This window comes from Neovison vison, chromosome 5 (assembly GCF_020171115.1).
Source record: "Neovison vison isolate M4711 chromosome 5, ASM_NN_V1, whole genome shotgun sequence".
Classification (NCBI taxonomy): Eukaryota; Metazoa; Chordata; class Mammalia; order Carnivora; family Mustelidae; genus Neogale; species Neogale vison.
In genome coordinates this window covers 15,663,970-15,690,354 of record NC_058095.1, presented here as the reverse complement: position 1 = coordinate 15,690,354, position 26,385 = coordinate 15,663,970, and the positions used below count along the sequence as shown (strand labels likewise).

The 26,385-nt window shown below is 45.3% G+C and overlaps 1 protein-coding gene and 1 pseudogene across 1 annotated transcript in view; one reads left to right on the top strand and one right to left on the bottom strand.

The window, feature by feature from the left end:
- Positions 1 to 26,385, bottom strand: part of MARCHF10 (membrane associated ring-CH-type finger 10) — a 76,867-nt gene that overhangs the window by 24,318 nt on the left and 26,164 nt on the right. The window contains exons 3-5 of the mRNA XM_044250370.1: positions 20,872 to 21,043; positions 8,773 to 8,907; positions 2,087 to 3,500 (exon numbers count right to left, since the gene is read on the bottom strand). Of these exons, the coding sequence (XP_044106305.1) occupies positions 2,087 to 3,500; positions 8,773 to 8,907; positions 20,872 to 21,043 (1,721 nt within the window). The remainder of the gene's footprint in view (positions 1 to 2,086; positions 3,501 to 8,772; positions 8,908 to 20,871; positions 21,044 to 26,385) is intronic.
- Positions 1,059 to 1,957, top strand: LOC122907563 (annotated as a pseudogene).

Sequence of the window (26,385 nt, the reverse complement as noted above, 5' to 3'; positions counted from 1 at the left end):
AAGCCTAGACTCCTCTGACAAGTGGGTCTGAAGGTGTATTTCTGGGGAGGTGTAGATGGGTGTGTGTGAGGCTTTTTGGCCCTTAACCATGGGTCAGTGTGCTGGTGGCGTCCATAATACAGAAAAGCAAAGGTCCCGCCAACAGGAAAATTACTCATTTCTGTAGCTGGATAACAGACCTAGAGGAGTAGAAGGGCTCCATCCTGTGACCTGTCTTATCTTCCTACACTCTCATTCACTGCCATGGAATTTTCCCACATGCAAATGAGTATCAGTTGGATAATTAATGGCCCAAATGAGCTGTACTAACACACACAAAGAAGGCTTGCATTCAAAGAAGCCATTTCCAGATCAGTAAGCCAACATTAGGGTGTGGTGACACCTGTCATAAAGGAAACGGCCGAATCCTGACATGATATTTAATGATGGCTTTAAAAGGTATCAAATTTCGTAGCTGTGAAATCTCCCCAAATCATCTTACAAGACAGTGAAGATCAAAGATAAGAGTAATCCATAAAAAAGACCTTCTGTCTCTCCCATGCATGAGAAAGAACACAGGAAATGGAAGCAGGGTTACCCCAGTGCAACCCTGCAGAGAACCCAGGTAACCATGGTAACTAGCTGGAACCAGACTTTTGGTTGGAAAGATTCAAATTCTAGAGCTGTTGGTTGGATTTGTGCAATGTCCCATGAGACAGAGCTGGTGAACTTCAAGTACAGAGTGGTTCACTCTCTGGGGAGATAGCAACCTTTTTTTATAAAAAATCCTGGTTCCTGGGCCGCCTGGGTGGCTCGGTGGGTTAAGCCGCTGCCTTCGGCTCAGGTCATGATCTCAGGGTCCTGAGATCGAGTCCCGCATCGGGCTCTCTGCTCCGCAGGGAGCCCGCTTCCCTCTCTCTCTCTGCCTGCCTCTCCATCTACTTGTGATTTCTCTCTGTCAAATAAATAAATAAAATCTTAAAAAAAAAAAAAAATCCTGGTTCCTGAACTTACAGAACCGGAAATAACATGTGGATCTCTTCCCTCCTGCGGCCATCGCTGAAGTGCCTGGGGCCACAATGAAGTTTGATCCCTTTGTGACTTCTGACTGGAGCTAGAACCAGAAATGGCATTTCGATGCACCTTCCCACATTCGCAGGAAGATCATGTCTTCCCCTCTTTCCAAAGAGCTAAGACAGAAATACAACGTTCGGTCCATGCCCATCCGAAAGGATGATGAAGTGCAGGTTGTGTGAGGACACTGCAAAGGTCAGCAGTTTGGCAAGGTCGTCCAGGTTTACAGGAAGAAGTATGTCATCTACATTGAACGAGTGCAGCGAGAGAAGGCGAACGGCTCAACCGTTCGGCTCAACCGAATGCAAGGGGCATTCCCCCTCGCAATGTGGTTATCCCTAGTCTAAAACTGGACAAAGACCGCTAAAAGATCCTTGAACCAGGGGCGCCTGGGTGGCTCAGTGGGTTAAGCCTCTGCCTTCGGCTCGGGTCATGACCCCGGATCCCAGGATCAAGTCCTGCGTCAGGCTCTCTGCTCAGCAGGGTGCCTGCTTCTCCCTCTCTCTCTCTCTGCCTCTCTGCCTACTTGTGATCTCTGTCAAAAAAAAAAAAAGAAAAGATCCTTGAACAAAAAGCCAAATCTCGCCAAGTAGGAAAGGAAAAGGGCAAATAAAAGGAAGAAACAATTGAGAAGATGCAAGAGTAAAGTAATCCTCTATGTGACTTGAAATGAAAACTGTCAAAATGGAAAAAAAAAAAATCCTGGTTCCTAATGGCTGGTGAGAAACGTTAGCTCTACACAGCAGTTCAAAACCCCTTACCTCTAGCAAACTTGCCTTCCTTAAAGTTACAGTAACAGTATTCAAGGAAAAAACACTTCAGGAATACTGAAGAGATTGAGCTAGAAGACCAAACATTTCCTCATAGCAAAATAGACAATTTCCTTGATATAAGCCACATTAAAATGCCAAAGAATGGCCTGTCTATGAGTTTAAAATTCCCATGACGCTCTAATGAAGGCACTGGTTATTTCTACCTGGGAAACACAGAATTTGAAAAAAAGTGTGTACATCCAATTATGAAAATTCCTCACCTTTCCTGTAATTTCTTGAGTTTCTCTGGGTCTGCCTTTATCGTAATGGCTTCCTTTTCATCTGTGAAAGCAGAGACTGCCAGTCCGTTTCCATTATCATTTTGATTTGGGGAATCAGAGACTGCAAAGAAAGTAAAGGGTATGTTTTCTTGCAGGGACCCAGGCACATGCAAATGGCCTTGTATGTTCATTCTTGATGGAGAGGAGCTGGAAGACTCCACCAAGGACAAGTTGCTTTGAGAATTTAATGAGAGGTCTTCTGTGTATAATGGAGCCCCCTGTGATGGGCTTGTTAAAGTAACATCTTCTTCTCCCCGGACGTCAAATTCATGTGCACTGTTTACTGGAAAATAACTATGGTTTTCAGCACTGACAAACAGATTCCTATTTCTAATAGGGGACAGTGGTCGACGAACACTAAACCTTGAGTTTCCCTCTGAGTCTGCACTCTGAACGAAGGTAGATGACATTGACGAGTCTACTGGAGTATCTCCTCTCGTAGCAGAATGCATTAATGATCCAGGAGTGTTGTAAGATGAACTCGCTGGTGATCTTGGAGCTGTTGATCTACCAGAAAGAAAATAGTCAAGAGAATTACTAGAGCTGTTTAGATAGGCATGCCAATCTCTTTCATAATCATGGGTACCAGACCTGTCTTCCATTGAAATACAATCTCTAAATACATTTTCAGCACTGAGGTCACCATCCAGACTAGATTTGGTGTCCCATGAAGGAAAGGCGCTGTTCTCATGTTTACTGTCACCACTGTCATTCTCTTGAGGAGATCCTCCAGGAGGTAGCTCAGGGTCTTGAAACACTCTTGGCCCAAGAGGCGGCGGCTCAGTCACCGGCTCCATTGCATTGCTTATTCTTAAGGAGCCATAACTGGACTCATTTCTTCTTACAGAATTAGCTCTCCAATTTTCAGGGTTTTCTTCAAAATTTTTATTTTTGGTCTGAGTGGCCGATATCCCAAGAAATCGACTTCTCTTGTGATTGGGAGGAGAACGAGTTGGGTGCATACCAGCCAACAAAAGTTCTTCCTCGACAAGAGTCTCTTCCTCAGTGTCAGCACCGTCTCCTCCAGGGTTTAATGATAAAATGGAATAAAAATCTTCGTCTCTGAACCTAAATGGTGCCCTTCTTGGTCCTCCCGGGTTGGTGGTTATGAGTGGTGGCCCCAAGGACTCACTCAACATTTGAGGACTGTTTGTTCCTTGGAAGGCCTGACGTAGGCCTGGATATAGCTCATTCTGGGAAAGAGCACTTGGGTCTCCTTTTTTGGCTCTCTCAGGGGTATTCTCAGTCATGGTCATTAGCTGTGAGGATGAGACGAAGTTTCTTCTCTCTCGAGTTGGCCTCTTCAGCTTAGGGTCACTTGTCCACATTGGGCCCTCTTGTTGAACTACTGGATCTGCATGTAGAAAAGACAAGTTTGTCGTTTTACTATGGGTGCTCATGGATGAAAGACCTTTAACAGCAACACTGAGAATCCCTCAAGTCAACAAAGAAGCCTAGAGGAGAAAATAGGCTTGGTTAAAATGACTGGATGTACAAAAGGACAACAGTAGAATTAGCTTCCTTTTACTGCTCCTTTTGTACATTTGTGAAGCTTAGGCTGGTTCTGGGGAGACGGGGTGACCCTGAGGATACAGATTGTTTCTGTGGAAGCTTTTGGGAAGACTGTCCAGTCCAGGTCAGCCAGGGCTGGTAATGGGGAAGTCTCTCGAATGATGGTTTTCATTCCAGTATTTATGGAGAAGGAAAACCAGCCCTCCATGAAAACCACCAGTGCCTCCTCATCTGGTTTCATTCAGCGTACATTTATGACACTCCTGCTTCACACACAGCTTTGCAAAATCTTAAGGAAAATATAATCTACCTTGGCAGATGGGGGGGGGGAGGCTCTAGAAGCTGGTGTCCAGTTACCCTGATGATTTTGGTTATATTTACTGCTTGGTGTGATAAAAATTATAACTCTCTCATGAGATCATTACCTTTTCTTTGTCATTAGCCCCCAGTCGATCTGTAACCTCTAGGTATGAGAGAATTCTTCCCCCTACCCCCTGATTCTAAAGTATTGAGAGATGTACAGGAAGGAGGAGGCAAAGAGCCCAAATGAGTAGGAATTTCTAGCGGTGAAGTCACGTGGTCAAAACCTGCCTTATAAAAATAATGATTAAGCAGTACTTACTGCGGGTGTGTATGGAATGGGCCAGGCACTATACTAACTGCATTACATACACACATTTGGGCCTCACAACCCTATGAAACAGGTACCACAATCACACCACACTATAATCAAGGGCACCAAGGCTTCGGGAGGTCCCCTCGCCTCCTGGAGATCGTATTTCTAGTAAATGATGGTGCAATCACTTGAACTCAAGCCTGCCTGACGCTATGGTGTTCTCAGTCCCTACCCTGAGTCCCCCTTAAGAAACTGGGTGGCCTTTCCATTTCCTCATGAAAATGAGAATCCATTTAATTCATTGTGATGATGTGTGTGCTGTTCACGGTTTTTTACCCTCTTGATGCGGACAGGACACTGTAAGTACTTCTCTGATTCCATTTCTCTTTGTTTTCTCTCTGTTCCCTCCTGGCGTCGGCCTTCCTGCCTGGGTCCCCTCATGACGTCCTGCAGCATCTAAGGAGGCACTGCTGTCCTTGTTGTTCAGCTTCTAAAGCCACTCACCCTACAGAGGGGACAGGACTCCACCAGCTTGGGAAGGCCTGTGTCGGTACTAGCTCAGGCAAGGATTTGATTTGCAAATCCTCAGAGCATCTGGCCGAGCCAAGGGCCAAGTCAATACTGACTCACTTTAATTGAGGGCCTCCCGGGGAGCACCGGCTTCTAACGTCCTAATACTCTGTAAGCCTCTTTTATTGTTAACTGCATGGGACACTCAGCGACGCGGTGCGCATTTTTACTCATCAGCTCTTCCAGAAATCAGTTAAGCTCTCCTATCGGGCCCCTCGTGGGTTTTCGAAACCCCAGTAAGAGATGAATCAGCAATACCAGGGAGCTCTGAGCATCTGGTACAGGAGTGGAGCTGGTTTGGATCGTGGTCTGAGGGACACATGCTTTTGTGTGACCCACTGAATTCTCTGGATAGTTTAGGGCGGGTGGAAAAAGTGATAACAGGAGATTTGGAAACACAGGCTCTGGTTGATTCCTTTTCATTTTGAATTTGATGAAGGGCCTTGGAGATCAGCTCACCAGTGCTGGGACCCAAATCTTCTGGTCTGTCCCTGAACAGGCAGCAGCCCCTCTGCCCTGAGCCAGTTTAATCTGGACTTCAGGAGATACCAATGCAAAATGAGCCATTAGGGCAGCTTCTGAAACGGGAAACTGGACACTCAGCGGGAACCACAGTTGTTTCAAGGAAGCTATGGGGGTGCCACCCAGGGACACTGGCTTCAGAACACAGTAGGACGATGCCTGTGGGTCCCAGCACAGCCCAGGAACGCATCTTCACCCTCTTTGCCCCCACCACCGCCTTCTCTTGAAAGGTCCAATCACCCTTCCCTGACGTGTTTCCCCTAAAGGTGGCAGGTGGCACCATTGTATATTTACTCTATTTTAATCTGATTTCTTATGTCTACCTGAGAGGGAGCAGATCTCATAGCTCTGGGGCTCGGACGAAATACCCCCTTCGGTATGCTGGGATGTACTATTCATAGACCAGACCCTACAGATTCTGTCGAATGCATCTGGGACCCTGTGTGGACTTCAACTTAGAAGGGAGGGTGCCTCCCACATCTGGGAGTTCAACAAGGTGTGACGGAATGTTCTAGAGGCAACAAGATGAAGCCAGAAAAGGCCCCTGTCTGCCCTCAGGCTCTGTCCGATCTAAACTTCTTTATGTGCTTGACCAGCCAGTAGTTTTCCTACATTCCAAGAGCCATAGGCTTTGAACTTTTTCCTCTGGTTATACAAGTAGTCGCTCTTCATTTGAAGAAATATTGGAAGTTTCAGAAGATGAAGAAAACAAAATCACCCATAGTCCAAAACTCAGATAGCCATTGCTCCTGTTCAGGGACTCAGGGGTGGATTGCCAATTCAAGACCCCCGGGTTATTTTCATCCTATGTAGGGCTTTGGCTCAACCTTTGAACACTAAGGCAACCACTTTTACGTGGAGGCTGTATGTTCTGGTTTACCTCAGGCCCTGCAGCCCTGGTTATGTGTTTCTCCTGCCACATCTGTCTGTTCCCTGATGGCACTGAATTTACAACTCCGAGCTCTCTTATCTAGCCTTACCTCTTCAAAAAACCAAGATTGGAATATTTGGGTACATCCAACTTTATGTCCTGCTTTCTTTCCCTAAACTTTTTATTGTGAGCATGATCTCCTGCCATTAAATTCTATTATTCTTTGAGAACAGGATATTAAGTACAGGTTAAGATACATTACATAAATGTATCATAATTTAACTCTTCTCCTATTCCTGGGTATGTAAGTTGTTTCATGGTTTTTTCCGTTACAAATTACCCCAAGATAAATGTCCTTGCCCATACAACTTCCACTGTGTGTCTCATTAGACCAGATTTGCAGGCGTGGAATTGCTACATCAAAGATTTGACCCTTCTAAAGACTTCACAGATGTTGCGTAATTCCGGTTTGTAATTACCCTACAGGTAGGATATGAACCCATCTCTCATAGCTGTGTCACCAGCGATGCATGCCAAGAGCTTGGCACAGCATCTGACACAACAGTGCCCAGGAAATGCTACTCATTTCACTACCAGTATTGAGTATTATTTTAAAAACTTTAGCCACGGGACGCCTGGGTGGCTCGGTTGGACGACTGCCTTCGGCTCAGGGCGTGATCCCGGAGTCCCGGGATCGAGTCCCACATCAGGCTCCCAGCTCCATGGGGGAGTCTGCTTCGCTCTCTGACCTTCTCCTCGCTCATGCTCTCTCTCACTGTCTCTCTCTCTCTCAAATAAATAAATAAAATCTTTAAAAATAAATAAATAAATAAATAAATAAAACCTTTAGCCAATTTGGGAGGCCAAATTGCTCTCGTGCAAATTCCCATGTATTACTTAGTGAGATTCAACTTGTTTTGGTTTTTGGGTTTTTTTTTTTTTTTGTCCAAATGTTTATTAGGTTATTGTGAAATTATCTGCTATGCCTCTTCCCATTTTTCTATTAGGGACCCATGTTTTTTCTTATTGATTTGTAAGAGCTTTCTATATATTACCTCTTTGTCACATTTGCTTCAAATCTCTCCCCGATACAATTCAAACCTCTGGCTCCTACTCCAGTTTATGCAAACCACTTTAGCATGTGAGAGAAAAAATTAGAGACTAGCGAGGAAAAAATTGGGGGAAGACAAGGAGCCCTGATCCTTATGTAAGAGAAAACTGAATATATACCAGAAAATTGGGACAAATTCTCAGTGAATTTCAGGATAACAGAAGATGTCTTCTGGGTACAGGCGGAAGACTGGATGGAAACCTCATGGGTTCAGAAATGTTCTATGCATGGGGAACCTCATCTTTCAGATAATATTCAGGGATTTACTAAGGTCACTGGGGAGATGACAGGAGAGAAACTAATAATAATTTGTGCCCACTAGAGCTGATCAATACATTATTTCCTTTAGTTATTACAGCAGTATAGTGAAGTAGATTTTATTATCTTGAATTTTAGACAAGGGAACTATAATCCAGAGTGTCTGCTTGATCAGCCCTTGGCTCCAAGGCTAGGAGAAAGACGACCTTGGAGGAATTAAAAGACAGGTTTTCTCTTCTCAACAGGAGGTGTTAGATCACTAGGAGCCTGTGACTCCGGTTGCTATCGATTCACATATGCTCTCATTGACCCTACTTCCAAGCCATCCAAGCCACTACCGTGTCCTATATTTACAGGTGTCCACCAAAGCATAGATCACATGTCAAAATACAGCCGACTGCATTCATTGCATGGTGAAGTGGGATGCTCAATGGTTTCTCCAAGGGGAAGACTAGGTCCACGGCAAGGTTGGCTGTCCAGTGTCACTTTCTTTGAGTCCCATGGAGACTCCTTGGGTCCTATGTCTTCTGCCACCACAGGGGAGGGTAATGTGGTCAGTGGAGCAGCATGGCTTAGGAAGCTCAGGACTGAAAGAGGGGGTATGCACCAGTGTTTGGAAATAAAGCATATATTTATTTTGATGTTTTTTCTTACACACTGAGATCCTGAAACCCTGGGTCAGAGGTGAGAAGATCCCTGTGGGACGTGAGCAGCCTGCCACCCGCAGACACCCATCCATCCCTCCTGGGCCAGGTGAGATATCCCCAGAGTTTCACACTGCTTCTCCACCCCTCGTTCCCCACCTCAACCCCACCACCTGCCACCCAGATGCCCTTTCCAGAAGCCAAATGGTTGCCCTCCACTTAAAACTATGCACAATCACGCTTAATGGAATAAATGGGAGAAGGAATAAAAACAAACTATCTACCTTCTCTACCTTTTCCTGGCAGCCTTCTTCCTTTTTTTTTTTTTTTTTTTGCCTTCTTCCTCTTGAAGAAGGAACTAGAACTAATGGTTTGCTTTCGAAACCTTTTAAGCATTTCATTTTAAGGTACACTCTCCTCCACATAAAAGCACACGTGTCTAAAAACCATACAGAATTCACCAGGTAACAGTTCAAGTCAGTTCTCTCCAAGGACCAAGATGCATGAGCCACGAGTCCTTACCTGGTCCCCTGAGGGTCTGTGCCTTCAGTCTGCTTCTGTCCCCCGGCACTCTTGGGTTCTGCATTTCTGGGCTGACTGTCAGTCTCCCCAGGTTTGGCCTCCTCTTCCTTGATAAAATCTGTGATGCCTGGGCTGCTGAAAGGTGTAAAAGCTTTTCAATAATTAATTTTTTTTTTAACAGGAAAACAGCTTCTGCATAAAGAATGCTCAAAGGAGGGGCGCCTGGGTGGCTCAGTGGGTTAAAGCCTCTGCCTTCGGCTCAGGTCATGGTCCCAGGGTCCTGGGATCGAGCCCCACATCGGGCTCTCTGCTCAGCAGGGAGACTGCTTCCCCTTCTCTCTCTGTCTGCCTCTCTGTCTACTTGTGATCTCTCTCTCTGAAATAAATAAAATCTTTAAAAAAAAAAAAAAAAAAGAATGCTTAAAGGGCCCAGCAGTGGGGAAGGCAGTTAAGACTGGGCCCAGGTGGTCAGAGAAGAACTGGATTTGGAACCTGGCTCTGGGACCTTGGAGCTGTGTGAGCTCGGGAAGATCACTTCACCTCTTGAAGCCTCAGTTTCCCCACCTAGTAAATGAAATAATAATACCTAATTTGCAAAGTCGTTATCACCATGAATGAGTACCTGTGACACCTGCAATGCAGAGTCTATAAGGGAGTGTGTCCTTTCGCTAAGAAGTGTCTAGTTTCCCGTTCATAGATGTTGGGTTGGGCATGTTGGTAACATTGTCAAGAACCATCTGCAGTTGGGACGCACAAAAGCCTTCTCCCCAACTGCACTTCCAAGGTTGAATCACAGCCTATTTTGTTTCTGTATATCCTCAAGTGGTTTATTAGCAGTTCACATGGCCTTCCAGAAAGGTTCCAGGCATCCGGGCTAAGTATACCTGTTTTCTTTGCTATGTGCTATGCACCACTGTGCTGGGATGATAAACTCACAGGAAGATGGTAGCTGGGATGCTAATGTGGGTTGAGGTCCCAGTGAGTATTTTTTAAAAATTCCCGTTTTGAACCAGGTTGCTAATTGGTTTGAATAATCTCACATTCCTTCCACGCATAAGAAGCATCAGTGCACGTGGAGTTTGGGGCAAGAGTTCCAGTATTTTCCATGCCCCTCTGCAAGGTCTTAGGTTTACAAGGCAGTTAAATTGTGACTATCTGAACTAAATCTTTCCAAGAGAATTTGCTTGGCTCATCCCCTCTTGGACAGTTCAGAAATTTCACAAATGACCATGGCCAGCAGGCAACGTGGGTAAAACTGGGAAGGCCCTTGACTTGTGTGCGAGAGAGCAGCCGTTCTTGGCCCGTGAAGACAACTGGATTTATGTTCCCAAGTATCAGTTGTGGTTGCGTGAATAGTTTTTGTCCAGATTCAGGAAATGAATGAAAGTTCTCCATGGCGGCTCATGAAGCTGAGTTTAATACAATGATTAGGTACACCCTGCTTCTTCTGATGAGCCCCAGGAGGGGAAGGCACTCGGTTCTGTGCCCCCCAAGAGAGAGAGGACCATGTTCTATTGGGGGACGTGCTAGAAAGGAGGCTGCCAGTGGTGAAGGCTCATGTAGGGCAAGTTGGTGGAGCCTGGGAGAGGTGACCAGAAGGGAGAGAAGAGAGTTCTCCAGAAACTGAGGATCTGTTCTTCAGAGAGTGGAGGGTAGTGATGAGACACAGTTTCCCCAACCTTGAGGAGGGTGGGAGGGGCTTTTACAGTACCGGACCCTGCATGGAAGAGGTAAGGGAGACACTTTCTCAGTACCAAGGGTTTCTCCCTTGTGCCCTAGGGCTTCATCTCTCCCAGTTCCCAGCCATCGACAACTGCCTCCCGCCTTTGATCTGATGACAGGGCAGGAGGTGACAGGATTCTGACTGAGCAGACAGGGGACCAGGGAAGGAGCAGGCTTAGGGCTCCAGCCCAAAGGTCCCAAGGCATAAGGATTGTGCTTTGATTTCCAGCAGGGATCCCATCAGAATATTCACATTTCCTTCACATCCCGGGGCAGCAGAAACTTGCACTGCCCCTAGCCCTCTCCACGCCCTCACACACGCCCACAGATCACAGGGGTGTGATTCTCCTCCCCAAGGACCTTTCTTTCCTAACCTGAACTAACCAGCAGTTCTTCCTAGGTCTGTTTCCAGTTTTTTCCCCCCTGACTCCGCTCTGACTCTGCTTTGACCAGAACTTTCAGGATTTCTAGGACCTTTAGCATTTACATATTCTAACATTGCCTGAGGTACGCATCTTCTTTCTCCTACTGGTTGGTAAGCTCCTTAAGCATGAGGACCCTGTCTCAGCCAGCCTGTGTTGCCTTGTCTCCTGGAGGACAAACAGTCATCGCTTAGTGGGATTTGTAGGGCTCCCGAAGATGCGTTCAGCTACCCAGCTACTATAGGGGATTCCAAAAGTAGAACAAACTTTTTCTCGTGCTAAACATCCAAGATGACTTTAGATAATAGGTTATTTTGTCTTCTTGTTTACAAAAAAAAAATCTTTCTTCAAAGCACCAGATTTTTTAAATGATTTTCAAAAATTACCACCTTGTCTCTGAGTTTTCAGCAAACGAAAGTCTTAAAGCTGAAAACCTGGAAATTGCTTTACTAGGTCTGGCGGTGAAGCTGGTAGTGTGGGCAGGAGCCTCTGACTCCGGGCAATTTGAAGCTCAGTATTTACAACTGTGAAATGGGAATATTCCTACCTTGCTGAATTATTGCCAAGTTTAGCAGTAATGTACATAAATGGCCTCACTCAGTGTCTGGTGTTTATTAGTTGCTCTAAATGGTAGCTGTAGCTTCTGCCATAAGCAGTTTACTATTACTACTACTATTACTACGACTAATTGGGAATCTGAAGTCACTCCCATGAGAGAACTGGACTGGACCAGAAACTTGTTATGTAGGTTTCATCGGTTGAGAATAATCTATTCAGCAGCTTTCGCTGCTGTGTACTTCTTGCTACTCCCTCCCTCAATCTTCTATAAAATCCAAAAGGCAAACAGCAACTCCCTTTCTATTATAATCTGTTCAACAAATACCCATGTGCCTTTGCTATGTAATAATTCACAAAGATGAGTAAGACATTTTGGTCATGACCTTAAAGATTGTAATCCAATTTAGCTGTACCATTGACTTCTTCCTTGTGATACCTTCAGAGTCTATGAAAAGCAAATTCTTAACAAAATATTTGTTTTTCACCACCTGAAATTGCAGTCACAAATGAGGCAACCTAAGGGGCATAGCTTGTATGGGCCTTGATTGCGGTTCCTAATTCCCTTAACGGTGACCAAATCGGACCAAACTTCAGACCTCTGGGGCTTTTCCAGGATGGTCCTCCCTGTGGCATGGGACATACATTAACCAGCAGAAGGACGCAGGTTATATTTATACATTTACACTCTTCAGGGAGGAGGACAGAAAGACCCCTTGCTTTCCAGAGGAGGGAGAGAATTGTGTTCAGGAGTCTCATTACCATGACTCAACACCCTGAAGTCTGCCAGTGAATTTGGGGGAGACTTTGGTTTGCTTTACACCATACCCTCTTGTAGTTATCTGAGCAAGGTGATGGCTCCGGTAGAAAAGAAACCCAATAGCTATTTAGATCAAACATGTCTGCCCTAGTTCTCTTCATGATGCTGGGACATGGTCATTGTTGACGGAGTAGTTCTTAATTTGACCAGGAAAGAGGGGGGAAAAGGTAGTCATCTCATATTTATACAAGGCCCTGCTGACTGAGAACCAAGGCCAGATAATGGTCCAGGTTCCTTCCATGTGCCTGATCATCCGTCAGGTCTTGACGTCACTTGCCATACACAGACACGGTTCTTGAGAGACAACGTCGAAAAGAAAGAGAGAAAATTACAATTCCTAAACCTTGACATTTCCCCCCTCCCCACCGTTGACTAGGAGGTGCCAAGATTCTAAGAGCTGTCTTCTTTAAAAACAGTATTGCTTCCTTTAGACCGTGGGAAGCGTTCGTGGTGCTGCCTTGGTGTAACAGGCAGCTCTCCGAACAGTCACAAATAACAGGCCGCGCCTATTCGCCGCTTTGGGTGTGCTGGAAACGTGCGTCGTCTCACATTCCCAGAGGAGATCTTAATTAAAGCTTAATTATGGACCATAAATATGTTTTATTTTGGAGCCCAGGAGGTGGGATTTTTGATTTGGGGAGATGTGGGGCCTAATAAGTAGGCAGGAAAGGGAATGTAAACAGTGACTGAGCCCTTTAATTTGTCCCCTCTCAGCGCGGTTCTCAAGGGGTTTCCAGTTCCAGCCTGAGCTCCAGGAAGCACCTGCCCCCTGCCCACCGCGCCCCACCGCAGGGACCTGCGCGTCGTCGCCTTGCGCCCGGTCACGTGGCCCCTGGCTTCCGGGGAACGCGGAAGGGCCCCACGCGGGAGTGAAGAAATCCAAGGAGTCTCGCGAGATGACGGGATTTTATTGGTCGCTCACTCCTGGGGCGCTGTGAGGGAGGAGGTCGGGAGAAGGGGCAGCGGGTGTCTGGTCTTCCTGCTCCCCTGCACACCTCACCGCCCTGGGTTGGTCGTGTGACCTCTCCCTCCGGCCCCCCTGCCCTCCTCCCGTCCACCTGGCTTCTGGAAGCTTCGCGTTCTCCCTCTCCCTGCCGCTGCTGTGCTGTGTGCCTGGCCTAGGGCGACTTACCACACCAGGTAAATTTTACTGGGCCTCCTGGGGCCGGGCAGGCACAGCACAGGGGTCTCCACCGGGGTGGGGCTGGAGACGGGGAAGTAGCACAGGGTGGCGGGGGACTCGGGCACGGGCCCCGGGGACAAGGAAGAGGGGCTCATGAAAGAGGGAATGGGCCCCGGAGGTAGATGGGGGGAGGGGGCCTGGGCCGCCGGGGTGGCAGGTGGCACGAGTGGCAGGAGGAGGCAGCAGTAATTGGAATTGGGCTGCCGAACGGGGGAGAAAGCAAAGACGGAGCAGTAAGGGGAATATTCAACACAGAACAGGGGGTGCTCGCTGCTGTCACCTGCACAAAAGAAAAAGAGCAGTCAGGAAGCAGCACTCACGGTGGGTAAGGACATTTAAAAAAAAAGCCTGTGAATGAATCAGAACTCAAAAAGTGTTCTTCGGGCGGCCGTGTCCAGGTGTCCTAGCGGCAGCAGGCTTGGATCTCAGAGTCACTGAAGAGTTAACTGAGGGACATGGCCTCATCATCACACCCTGTTCCAGCCAATAGTCTCTGGCATCCCTGCCAGACGCAAGAAAGTTCTTTCCCCACCATGTTCCTGCGTGGAAGCGCTGGGTCCCTTCTCCTCTCCCACAGCCAGTCTAATTAGCTGTGCTGGCAGCAACATACGGTGGCTGGCAGGGTCTCACCTAGATAAGGCTCTCCCCCCACCAGTCCTCCAGCTGTCCACAGGAGGAGGTGGCGGTCATGCCCTAATCTGGCCTTTCTGCTGCAGAGAGGAGGCCTGGGAAAAGAGAAAGAAGCAGAGAGATCCTGGTGGGATCGTGGAAAGGGAGAGGGACCAAGGAGGAAAGAAGCAGGTGGGCGTGGGAGGCGTCCAAGTGAAGTTAATGATTTGCTCACGAACCTCACACTTAATCTGCCAGCCTTGCTGGAGGCTGAGTGTGGGCACCTGATGGAGTCAGGATCCAGAGGGACCCCCTCGTGAGTGACAGATTTCTCAGCTCTGCCACGAACCAGCTGGGTCACCTTGGATCAACTGCTTACCTTCTCGAAACCTGTTTCCTCATCTGCAAAATGAGACAGGTGTCTTCTCTAGCCTTGTTCCTCTAAGGGTGGTCCTTTGACCACCAGCATGGATGTCCCCTGCCAGCTCAGCTCCTTAGACATGCAGAATCTCGGCCCACCCAAACCTACCTAATCAGAACCTGCAGCTTCTCAGGGTCCCCAGGTATCCTTCATCAACTTTAAAGTTCTAGAAGCAAGGCTCTGAGATGGGTATCCAAACCTCTGTGATGACAGTACCTGTAGTGCTTGTTAAAGACGTGGTTTTGCAGGCGGCTTTGTTGGAGATTCTGAGAGATTCTGATGCTCTGGGTCAGGAATAGGAACCCAGAATGTGTGTTTAAATCATGTACCTCCCTGCTGATTCTTATCAGGAAAATTTGGGAAAGAGTGCAGCTGAAATCAGTTCCAATTCTAAAATGTCATCATTCCACGAACCATCCAGTTGAAAATCATTACCTCCAGTATCATGCAGGAGGCGGTGTCTCAGTCCTTATTTACTTGTATCCTGTGTAGAATCTGATGCGATTATCTGTTCCTTCATTTCCAAATGCCTCCCTAGGCTCCTGGAGTGGCTCCTACTTTCCACATCGTTTCTCTGTGATTGTCTTGTCCTTCTGTCCTTTCTCCACATTATCTCCGCTTGCTCCATACACTGTCTCAGGAAGACACTCTTCGGCCCCCTTGCACTCCAAGTCCTTGAATTCCTGCTGGCGGCCAGGAGCTCTCCGCTGAGCCACAGACCTGGATCATCAGGTGCTTCCTGGTGTTTCTTTCTGGCCAGCCTGCCTGCCCCTCAAACTCAACACTCACGGAAGGGGGTCCACTCTCTTTTTGCTTTCTTAGCCTCAGCAAAGGCGTCCTTCACTGGCCTAGTTTCCTGGGCCAGAACTCCAGCTTCTCTTTTGTTCCTCTTTTTTCCTTATCCTCACACCCAAGGGTCACCAAGTTCTGCCAGGTGTACTTCCTTGAACATTCTCAAGCCCAGTCCTTCTCCCCCCACCCCACCCCCCGCCCCCTGACCCAAACCCCTCTGCTTTTAATCCAGGCTCGGCCCTTGTTTCCTTCTGGGTGTACTGTACCTACAGTTTGTCTGGTGCCTCAGCCTCTGTCAGACTGCCCTCACCCTCCAGCAGCCACCTTTCCATGTTGGTCTGCTTTTAAAAATGCCAGTTGAATTGCATGGCTTCCCACTTAGATCCCCCCCTCTCTGGCTGATTCTGGGACATTCAGGGCCCTTGGGGACCTGGTCTTTGCCTACCTACAGGGTGTCTGCTTTATAGTCTACACTTCCTAAAGCAGAGTTTCTCAAACTCAAATGTGCCTACAGACATTGCAGAGATCTTATTAAAGGCAAGTTCAGGTTCAGTAAATTTGGCTGGGACCTGAGGTTCTGCATTCCTAACAAGCTCTCTGGTGATGCCTCTGCTATAGTCTGGGGATGCTTCAAGGCCCAAGGCCCTAGACTACTTGCCATTCTTCGACATGTGTCTGTCTTTCCCCCTCTTTTTTGTCTCTCTCTTCCATGCCTTTGCATACTCCATACCTCCTCTGGGGCACATCATTCTTGCCTTCCCCGCTGGCTACATCTCCTGTCCTTTAGGAATTACACCCCACTTGTCCCTGACCACAAGCTCGTGCAACTTACCTTTGTAGGGACATGTTGGTGTCCTGCCCTCCCACTAAGCTGTGAGCCCCTGGAGGACCGGTTCTGTTTGTTTTATTTTTTCTGTGGCCCCGGCACCCATGCAGCACCTGACAGGTAAGCATGCAGTGAGCAGAATGTTCAAGTGCAGAATGAATGGGTGATGGATGAGGAAATTAAAGCATCCTGGTATCTTTCTCCTTGGGACAGCAGGGTTGATTGGATGGATTTGTAACATCCCAGAGGTACTGGAGAAGTACATGACCTCACTGATAATCAAATAGTTTTTTTTTTTTTTTAAGTTTATTTATTTACTTACTTATATGATCTCTATATCCAGTGTGGAGCTTGAACTCATGACCCCAAGATCAAGAGTTGCATGCTCTTCTGATTGAACCAACCAGCCTAAAATTTTTTATAGTGAAGTTAAAACCTCTCTTACATCTCATATTAAAATGGCTTTGGTTGAGCGGCTCATAAGAAGATGCCAACCCTGGAGCAGCAGGTGGTGGTGGGAGTAGGCTTGATAAGCAGAGGGAGGACTGGGGACTGACCTTTACCTAAGGCTTAGGCTCTCCCCTAGATTTTAATCTTCCTGTCTACCTGGTGAGGTAGGTAATAAACTCGATTTTACTGATGAGGAAACTGAGTTCAAAGAAGTTGCCAGCTCACATTCACAGGACTATAAAGTAGTAGGCCAGGAGGATTCTGAGCCAGGACTTCAAATTCTGGACTCTGTGACGTCCCTGAGCCCCACTGTCTCAGAAGCATTACCATAAACGACTGGGAATTGATTCTCTCTATAAAAGTGGGAGCACTCACTTATTTGGTTTTTTTCTAACTTGGGCAGATGGCCTGGAAAATTGTTGGGCACCAGTGGACCTGCCTGGAAATTCATTAATCTTGGCCTTTTGAGAAAATCTTCATCAGGATTTATTTGCAAGGTAAGTTATGAAGATTTGAGATTTGCCTCAAATTTCTCTTCCAGGCTGCCCTACAAATAAATATTTCACAACTCAAAAGAGACAAAAGTTATGTTAGATATTTTTCTTTTTAAATCTAAATTCACTGCTCTTTCTCAGCTTTACAAGAACACATCTTCATGATAAGCCATTATTAAGCTGAATAGGTTTTGCTACTCCTACAAATGTGAATCTGGTAATGACTAACATTGGACTCAGTAATAAGTGAGGATAATTTCAGAACTCTTGGCTTTGTTTTAAAGGGCAAGGTTTTGGAAGCAGGCTCCAGGACTCCATCCAGATCCGTTTTCCTGGCACATAACTAGGAGACGGTGCCCAAGCTCTAGGTGACAGGAGAGGGCACACTCATTTCCCGTGTGCCTGGAACTGAGGCAGAGAGGTCTGCAGGACTCCAGGCGCCAGAACCCCACCGCACAATGGCCTTTGGATGCCTCTATGCGTCCTGGAAAGGAGAGGTGGCTCCTTCACAACTCAGGCTAGGGCTGGATGGGGTCTAGGATACAGGCAGGAGTCCAGGAGTTGGAGGCCACCGTAGCTCCCTGCACTTTTCTGTCCCCCAGCATTCGCTGGGCCTGCAGACTGCTCTGCTTCTCACAGACCCAAACAGAATTCTGAAGTAGAAATACGTAACTCTGTTAGGCTTCTCTTCCACCTTGTATCAGTGTTCACCTTGCTCATGAAATAGGGTTTCTGAATCCACTGCACATCAGACACAGCTGGGTCTTTACTCACTGCCTGAATTTTCCATGTCTTTTTGGAGATAAAGCAAATCTCTGGCTTGGTGAATGCTTTCTGATTATTCATTTTTTCCCCTTTTGTGTTTTGCTTTGTAAATTCAGGGTGTAGCCAAAGTGTACCTACATTTATATCAGGATTTAAAGAATACAACTCTGATTTTTGGTAAAGGGAAATAAGATTGAGGGAAGGCGGGGGACAACATTAAGACAAAGGAAGCAAGGTTTTCTAGTTCATTCTCTAGTGAATACAACTCTCACATTCTAGAGATCATAATGCTATGATTTACCAAGTGCTTATGGTATCAGGAACCATTCTAATGGCTGAGCATATGTTTTATCATTGAATCTTTACAACAGTCCCAGCAGGTAGGATCTGTTTTCACCCCCTACTTTACAGATGAGGAAGCTGAGGCACAGGGAAGTCACTTGCCCAAAGGCCACACAGCAAATAAGAAATGGAGCCCAGATGCATTTTGACTCTAAAGCACTTGCCAAACACTCATGGAGGGAGATAGTATGGAGAATCACAGGCCAACTCACTTAGCAACAGTTCCGTGGAAGACACAAACTTAATTTAAAATGCATGAATTCTTTCTAATAGAGTGTGAAGACCAGTGAAAATCTGACACCTTCTCAGTTATAAATATATTTGTAGAGGGCACCATTGGTTCCTATATTTTAAGTAGCCTTCTTAGGGGTTCTAGATGGTAGTTCACATGGACATAAGTAAAACCTCCTTTATGTCATGGGTTACCATTACATAGATTTGCATGTAAGGCAGGCCACATTTCCCAGCTATATTATTGTATTCAGGATACAATAGCATAGCTCAGTGGGGGAAGGTTAGGCTATGACATAGATGTTGCAAAGGGATTTCTTTCGGTTTGATGCTTCAGTTCTGCACAGAACCCCAGTTCTGAAATGGGAAGAAGGTTTGGTGATTCACTGCCGACTTTGGATCACCCCCAGAAAGGTTTAGGAAAATATTTCTCTACAGAGGTGAAGGAAAGCAGGAACCTGACCTGTGAATTCCCCCAGTGAACTGAATCAGTGTGTCAAGATAATTCAGGCCCCAAATCATCTTTTTTCTCCAACAGCAGGGTATTCATTTGATTCCCCCCCAACCCCCGCCCTGAGTTGCTAGCGCCACTCAACTAGACTTTTCCTGAAAAGATTCTGCTTAAATTCTCACCATGTCTCTGGGCTCTCATTTCGCTGTGCTAATTAAGGAACTCTGAGGGTGCATCTACACATGTAAAATGAGTGGATCTGAACACACCAACGCTTTGCTTTTGGCCAGCTTCGCGAATGCTGTTAGTTTGCTGCGCGACTGCTTCGGCTTCTGTGGCAACTGGCATCAGTCACCAGGACTGCTAGCCTTACCAGACAGCCGGGGCCCAGTCCGGCTCCTGCCTGCGTGGGTCTTGGACATGGTCTAGGGTCCTAAGAGGACGATAAAGCCGCTGCTTTTTAAAAAGCTTTTCCTACAAGTAACCTCCCTCATTTGATGAAATAGATATCTTTCTGCCAACTTGGCTCTCCTGCCTAAACCTTGGTGTTTTCCAGGCTAGTAATTCTTCAAACGTGATGTTTTATAGAATATAAAGTGAATTAATTCTTCCTTTTGTCAGTGTTGTTAAGTTCCATATGGAGTTTGCTTAGTCAGAGAAGCATCTGTATTAATCACACAGACCAAAATCATCTTGTGGACCTCAACTGTACATCTTAATGACTTTTCTCCACAGATGAGAAAGCAGCCCCTGCAAATAGCTACCCTGTTTTGGTAAGAAGGCTAGAAATTACATTGAGTGAATGAAATTGCATTATTTGAACTTAAATTCAATTTTTTTTCTATTTAAAACATCCCCAGTTCAATAAATTACAATGTTAGTATTTTGAAATATTTGGGGAATGATCTTATCTGCTCTATTCCATTCTTAAACAGCTGAGTTAAAACCCTTCTTCCTACTAAAAATTTTCAAAATGAGAAGTTGTTAAGTATTGATGATACTTTCCCCTGATTAAATAAGGAAAAAGAATTCAGGCTTTGCTTGAAAGGACATCATTTCAGAAGTCAATTTGGTTTGGGTTTTTTTTTTTAACTTCATTAAAGCAACAAAATGTGGGTGGTTAATCTGAGGGAAAGCTGCCATTTTCTAAAAATGCATTAAGACTTAACTGGACGGGTGTTTGCATGACAAGAGCTATTTAGGATTAGAAAGTAGTTGTGATTTGTATTTAAATGAATTGTATGCTATTTACAAATTCCTCGGCAGTTAATTTGGATCATTTCCACTCTACTGTAAGCAGAAGGCAGACCTTTCTGCCTAGTTATCCCAACTTCGACGAAGTCGAAGTCCGTTCCCAGAGGAATCAAGTTTGTCCTCCATATGTTGGCTTTGATGGGGATGAGCCCGAGGGACTCTACGCTTTTACTTGAATTTATCCTCTTTTTGGATACTATTAAATCACTCCTGCCTCAAGCAGAGGACTGGTCTCCGCTTCAAAGGCAGCTAAAGAGTGAGTTATTTACCAAATCGCACAAAAGGGAGGATTTATCAAGCCCCTTTTCTCCCAGAGAGGACAACCCCAGAACTGGAGGACTTTATTACTCTCTTTCTTGGCTATAAATTATGGCATTCAGATGCTTTTGAAAGCTTCTCTTCATGCTCTTGCTTGAGTCATAAAATTTGATACCTGGGGCCAAATGCCTTTTATTCTCCCCGGCTCCCCAAGGGTGAAGAAGATGAAAAAGTGCCCATTCTAGGCAAGTGCCACACAAAGCCAATGATTGGTCAGAAAATATGGACAGTGAGAACAGTTACTCTACGTAATTCACACCTCCTTGACCTGCTATTCTATCCTGAAATGAATTTTACCATTTGCATAAGATCACTGGACCCTCCAAAGCCTGAAGTCCCCACTGGGAGAACACTAAATGGAGCAACAGCACCAATCTGACTGTTGTCATTACCTATAATACTGGGATTTTAGATTTTGTGAGTTTCAGTAACTCAGCCACTCACCTGAAGAGGGTTTGCTGGGGCTTGCTTTCTCCACTTTCCTTGGAGTCATAGTACTTTTATGTTTCTGTTTGACTGATGTTTGGTCAATTGCTGGAAGTTTGGAATCACACTTAACCGCAGAACTCTTGGTGGATGGTCTTGGTTCAGCTACAGGATCCTCCTCACCAGAACTCTACCAAAAAGGAAAGGTGTCTGAGTATCAGTGCCAAGTAGGTCATCTTTGCTATGCAGAGGAGAGACGAGCTGAATGCATGGACTCCTTCAGCACGAACACTGGAGCATCCTGCCACGCTTAATATGCCCTTTTACCAGGGAGATTTTGATGGACTGTATCCATTTAGAAGTATCAATTAGAAATAATAGCAAAGTTAATGAGTCTGTTTTGCAGAACACTATAAAAAGAAGGCACTTCTGTGAGTTTATCTTGTAGAACATTATGAAAAGAAAGCATTTCTGACCCTTGCGGAAACCCAACCAGCTTATGTTAAAGGCTACATATGAAAGCAGGAGAAGCAATCAATGCCCTTAAACTTCTTGCTTTTGTTATTTGAACCACTTTGGCGGTGAGTAAGGAGAAATGTTCCTTCCGGTAATCATATACTTAACGATGAAAAGGAAATTTACATAGTGTGTTGAGACTGAAAAGATGGGACCTCAGTTTAATATTCTGAATTACTGTGTGCAGTCTAAGACTAATCTTGAAAGTCCCCTACTTGTCAGTTCTCTATAAAGAAGTCAATATAAATTTATGCCCAGCCAAATCATGATTCTGGCAGTGTCAGAGCAGCCTTCCCAACACAACAAAAATGATCCAGACGTTCATCGTTTTATCCTTTGCCACAACTACACCCACCAAAGAAATAATAAAAGCAGTGAAAATGGCTATGGGAAGCCTGGTCATGAGAGGGGAGTTAAGTCCTACATTATGATTTTTTAAAAAGATTTATTTATTTTGGGAGGGAGGGGTGGAGGAGGAAGGAGACAATAGCCCCAGGCAGGGTTTGCTGCCAGGTCCATGAGATCCGGACCTGAGCCAAAACCAAGAGCCAGACACTCAACCAACTGAACCACCGAGGCGCCCCCCCACCCCGCCTTGTGGTTATAGGTCCTGGTGGTATGATTTGTAAAACACTGCAACATACAAAACCCCAAGGTCTCCCCCGCCCCCGCCCCGCCGCTTAGTTCTCCCACAGGCACATTAGTCCAGTATTGGAAGGTCCTCTGTAGGCAAGAGTGCTATATTAACGCCCCTTCTCCACTCCCCAGCTGTGGCAGTGTGTATTGATCTCCCTCACCGTTCTCGCTGACAGTTGTGGCATTTTCATTTCAAGGCTCCTGACTCAGGAAAATACTCTGAGTAGCTTTGAATCATTGGGCTCAACGTAAGACAAACTGAACTCTAAGAAAAGTCCCCTACTTGTCAGTCTTCTCCAAAGAACTCTGTATAAATCTACAGGTGGACAGATCATTATCCTCTAAGATTATAAGCCCTGTTTTGTAATTTAGAGTCTGGATACAGCCTTCAAACAAGTAATTATTGTTTCTCTCTGTCGCTTCAGAAAACAAATCAGATAAGGGACAGGGAAAAGAAAGGACTTAATGAATCGGTTCTCCATTTTCCTTTTTGATTTGAGAATTTAATAGAAATCCTTGAAAATGATTGTGACATGTCAAAGATGAAGCATTAGTTTGTACCTGAGCATGAGACAGGCTGTTTTCAGAGAAGGAAATGTGGGTAGGTTTTAATTATGATGCCTAAGACAGTGAACTCATGATGGAATTTCTTCCACAAACTGCCCAAAACAATCACCTGCCATCCGGCTCATACAAGGGTCTGTTCTTCAGCCCTCCCTCCCTCTCTCCCTCCCTCCCTACCCCCTTCCCTCCTCTTTTAAAAGATTTTACTTATTTATTTCAGAGAGGGAGAAAGAGAGCACAAGAGCACACAAACTGGGGAGACTGGCAGGGGGAGAGGGAGAAGCAGACTCCCTGCTGAGCAGGGAGGGGGGGGTCCCCCCTCCCCATGCGGGGCTCAACCCCTGGACCTTGAGATGAGGGCCTGAGCCAATGGCAGATGCTTCACCGACTGGCCCCCCGCAGCCCTTTATTTCTAACCAATGCAAAGACAGGAAAGATGCTCTGGGCTCAGACTACCAATACCCTCAGTTGACAGTATCAGGAACAGTAATGGTGTCCACCATTACTGGTGGGTTCATCACCCTCAGCCAGGGCAGGTTTCTTTGCTTGCCGTAGGCAGTGGTGAACTGGGAGGAGTGGGTTGGTGACAAGACTTTTTATTGGGTGGGTGTTAAGCCATATTTATTGTTCCTTCATCCACTCATACCTCAAGCCTTTAATAGCACCAAAGGTAAAAAAAGTTTGGCCCCCTAGACAGGGCCTATTACAATGGAATTGTGTGCCTGTATTCTGAAGACATCCTTTTCTGGTTCCTGGTTCCATAAAACTTACTTACTTCTGGTTGGTAATCATTCCAAAGAGTCCAGAAATGGCAGCTGAAAGAGGGTGTTTTGTCAGCAGGAAACTAAAGTCACAATGGCAGGAACTATAATACTTATGAATCTGCTTGCTTCTCTGAGTCATCATAAGTAAATCATTTCAACTTTCTGTGCCTTTATTCACGTCCTCTTATGATCTGCCATTTTCCTCTATCCTCTTCTATGGAAACTCATTATCCAGGGAAGAGGATCCTTGATGGGACAAGTCATAGTAACTCAATTCTGGCACTAAAGCATAGTATTCAGGACTTCCTGGGAGTGAATCCTGGCCCTTTCATGGAGTTATTTTGTGATATAGGGTTAGTTTTAGTTCATCTCTCTGCTTCTCAGATTTTTTTCATCCATGAACAATAGTGGTCTACCTTTTGATGGTTCTTTGAGGATTGAATGAGTTAAGATGTGTTGATAGCACTTAGAACAGTGCCAAGCATCCAGTAAGTGCCATGCAAGTGTTGGCTTTTGCAATTAGTTGTTCATTCATGTTCAGCCATTAAACTAGCTAACTACTGAATATTAACTACATATTGTTGAAAGCAAAACCAAATCCCCAATGAAACATTCTATTGGATTGTCACCTAATCCCAAGAAATGGGAGCAGAGAAAGTGGATCAGTTCCTTCATTGGACTCTTGGTTTCTTTCAAAAGCTATATAATTTATGAACATCAGTAGTCAGTAGAAATGTATCTAGTCTTAAGAAAACATGGTACGATTTCTTTTTCACACAGTAAATGGAAAACATTTACAATGTTTAGAGATTATCAAACAATAATAATTAAATTATTTTGATTTAAAGTTGATTTTAAAAGTCTTTTCCTCTTGTAATTTCGAATAGTAATTACAATTTTCATTCCTTTCCCCATATGTTCCTAAGTTGAAATGTCACATGGAGGTGGAGGCAACAGCACACTGCTATTCCTTTGAGGGAAGAAAAGCAGCTCTGTCTTTCAAAATCCAAGTCTAAAATGTTTTAAAAAAAAATGAACTAGAAAAAACTTAAAAAATCAAGCTATGTGGTAACATGTGAGGATTTTTTCTCTACTTGTAATTTGGTGAGAAAGTCCTAATGAAGCCATGTGACCTAAAAGAGGTTATTGTCAAAATTAACATTTTCTAGAGCATTATTATATTTGTACTTAATGTTTTCCAAAAAATCCCAACTTGCTCTTCTGGCCTAATAGAGATATTACCTTGCCCTGGGCTAGGCTCTCTCAAAAGACAGAATCTCTTTCTTTCTCTTTCTCTCTTCCGTAAAGGAAAAATCTCTTTCTCTCTCAGAGAAGGAATCACATGAGGAAGAGAAGGAACTTCTGTCAGAGAATGCAGTGGCACTGGGCACTGGAGTAGTGGCTTAGTGATGCTATAATGGTTCTAGTTAGGCCTGGCAGATGGAGACCCAAAGGTTGGGAGTGGAATGCATTTCCTCAGGGATGTAAGAATGACGAGATTTTTTTATATGAGACCTAACAATGTCGAGTCTGGAATGGCAAGGTGACAGTGAAAAGAGATGATTAGTAGAGCAAAGGAGACTGAAGTAGTCAGAGATGGAAGAGACCAACTTATCTTCCATCTCTTGCCTGATGGCTCATTTCCAAGACCCAGGAAACTGATTCTCTACTGGTATGCCACCTCCTTCCCTCCCCCACTGTGTGCTACTGAATTCTGATTGACGGAGACACTAAACCCATTTTGCCACATGTCATGTGATGGTAAACTGGGCTGAGCAGATCTTCCTACATGGTGTAGACCAGGGTACAACCTGCTGGGAATAAGAGGGAAGAGGAAAAGAATAATGTCAAGCTAGTGCCAGAGAAAAGACCGTGTGTTTTTGACATTCAAAATGAATGTGTTTTCATGAGAGTATGAAGGACCGTGATCAAGATGGTGATCCTTGACATTCAAACAGTATCAACATGGGAAGGATGACCAAGGGACTGTGGGTGCAAATGTGTACTTTCAAAGTCTCCAAACTCCACACCCACATTGTGCCTCAAACACAAAAACAGCCTTAGAAAATTGAGGGTAGTTCATATAAACAGCATTCTGGATAGGGAGGCCCCCTTTGTGTATTTAAGAACCATAAAGTTAGCATGTTCTACACGGAATGCTGGCCGTATCACAAAGTAGGCTAAACTTTCTCTTATCTAGAAAAACTCTAAGAGCAGCAAAGTCCTGCCCATGTTCAGGACAGTTTTGAGCTTACTAGAATTGTAAACTTCAACAACAGTAAAGAACAAGGATCAGTGACCTTTTTTGGGTTTGATGTTTTTTGTGCGGGGTTGTTTGTTTGTTTTTTGGACTCAGGTACCACCTGCCAGAATCAGATTGCTGCTTAACCCATTTGTCTCTCCCTCCTGAAGATATGGCTGCCAGATGGGGCTGGGTAAGAGCAGGATCAACAATAAACCTTGGTCTCCATTTTTGCCACAAGATGCTTTTTGGAGAGAGATGGGCTGTCACATGTATAAATATCATGCACACTGGTCTATACCATTGACTTTCATAAAGAGACACCCCACCCCACCCCACCCCCGCCGCCAACCTGCCATTTTCTGTGATTCTCATGTTAGCAGGTTAGAATGACTCAGCCTGAGACACTGATCTGAAAGCAGTAGTGGCCTTGATGATTAATGTCTGATGACCACTGGGTCTACTCGCTGAAGGACGGGCATGTGGGACTCTTGAGTTGGCTTTGTGCTTACTGTCCATCTCACTATAGAATGGCCTCTGGGTGAAACTCAGAGCTGCAAGCTACTGAAATAGCAAATATGACAGATTTCCTGACACTTGCTAGGTATTCCTTGTAATGCAAATTGATCTCTTGTGTGTTGTAGACATACCTGGGTGGTGACACATTTTTATGCTTTTGGGGACAAGTATGTATGCTGTTCTCTGGGATAAAGTTCTTTGTGGTGGGCAGTGGGTAAGGAAGTGGTATGTGGCCGGAAAATGTTGGGATTTTTAAAATTTGAATGCTACAGTGTAGTGTTTATTTATTAA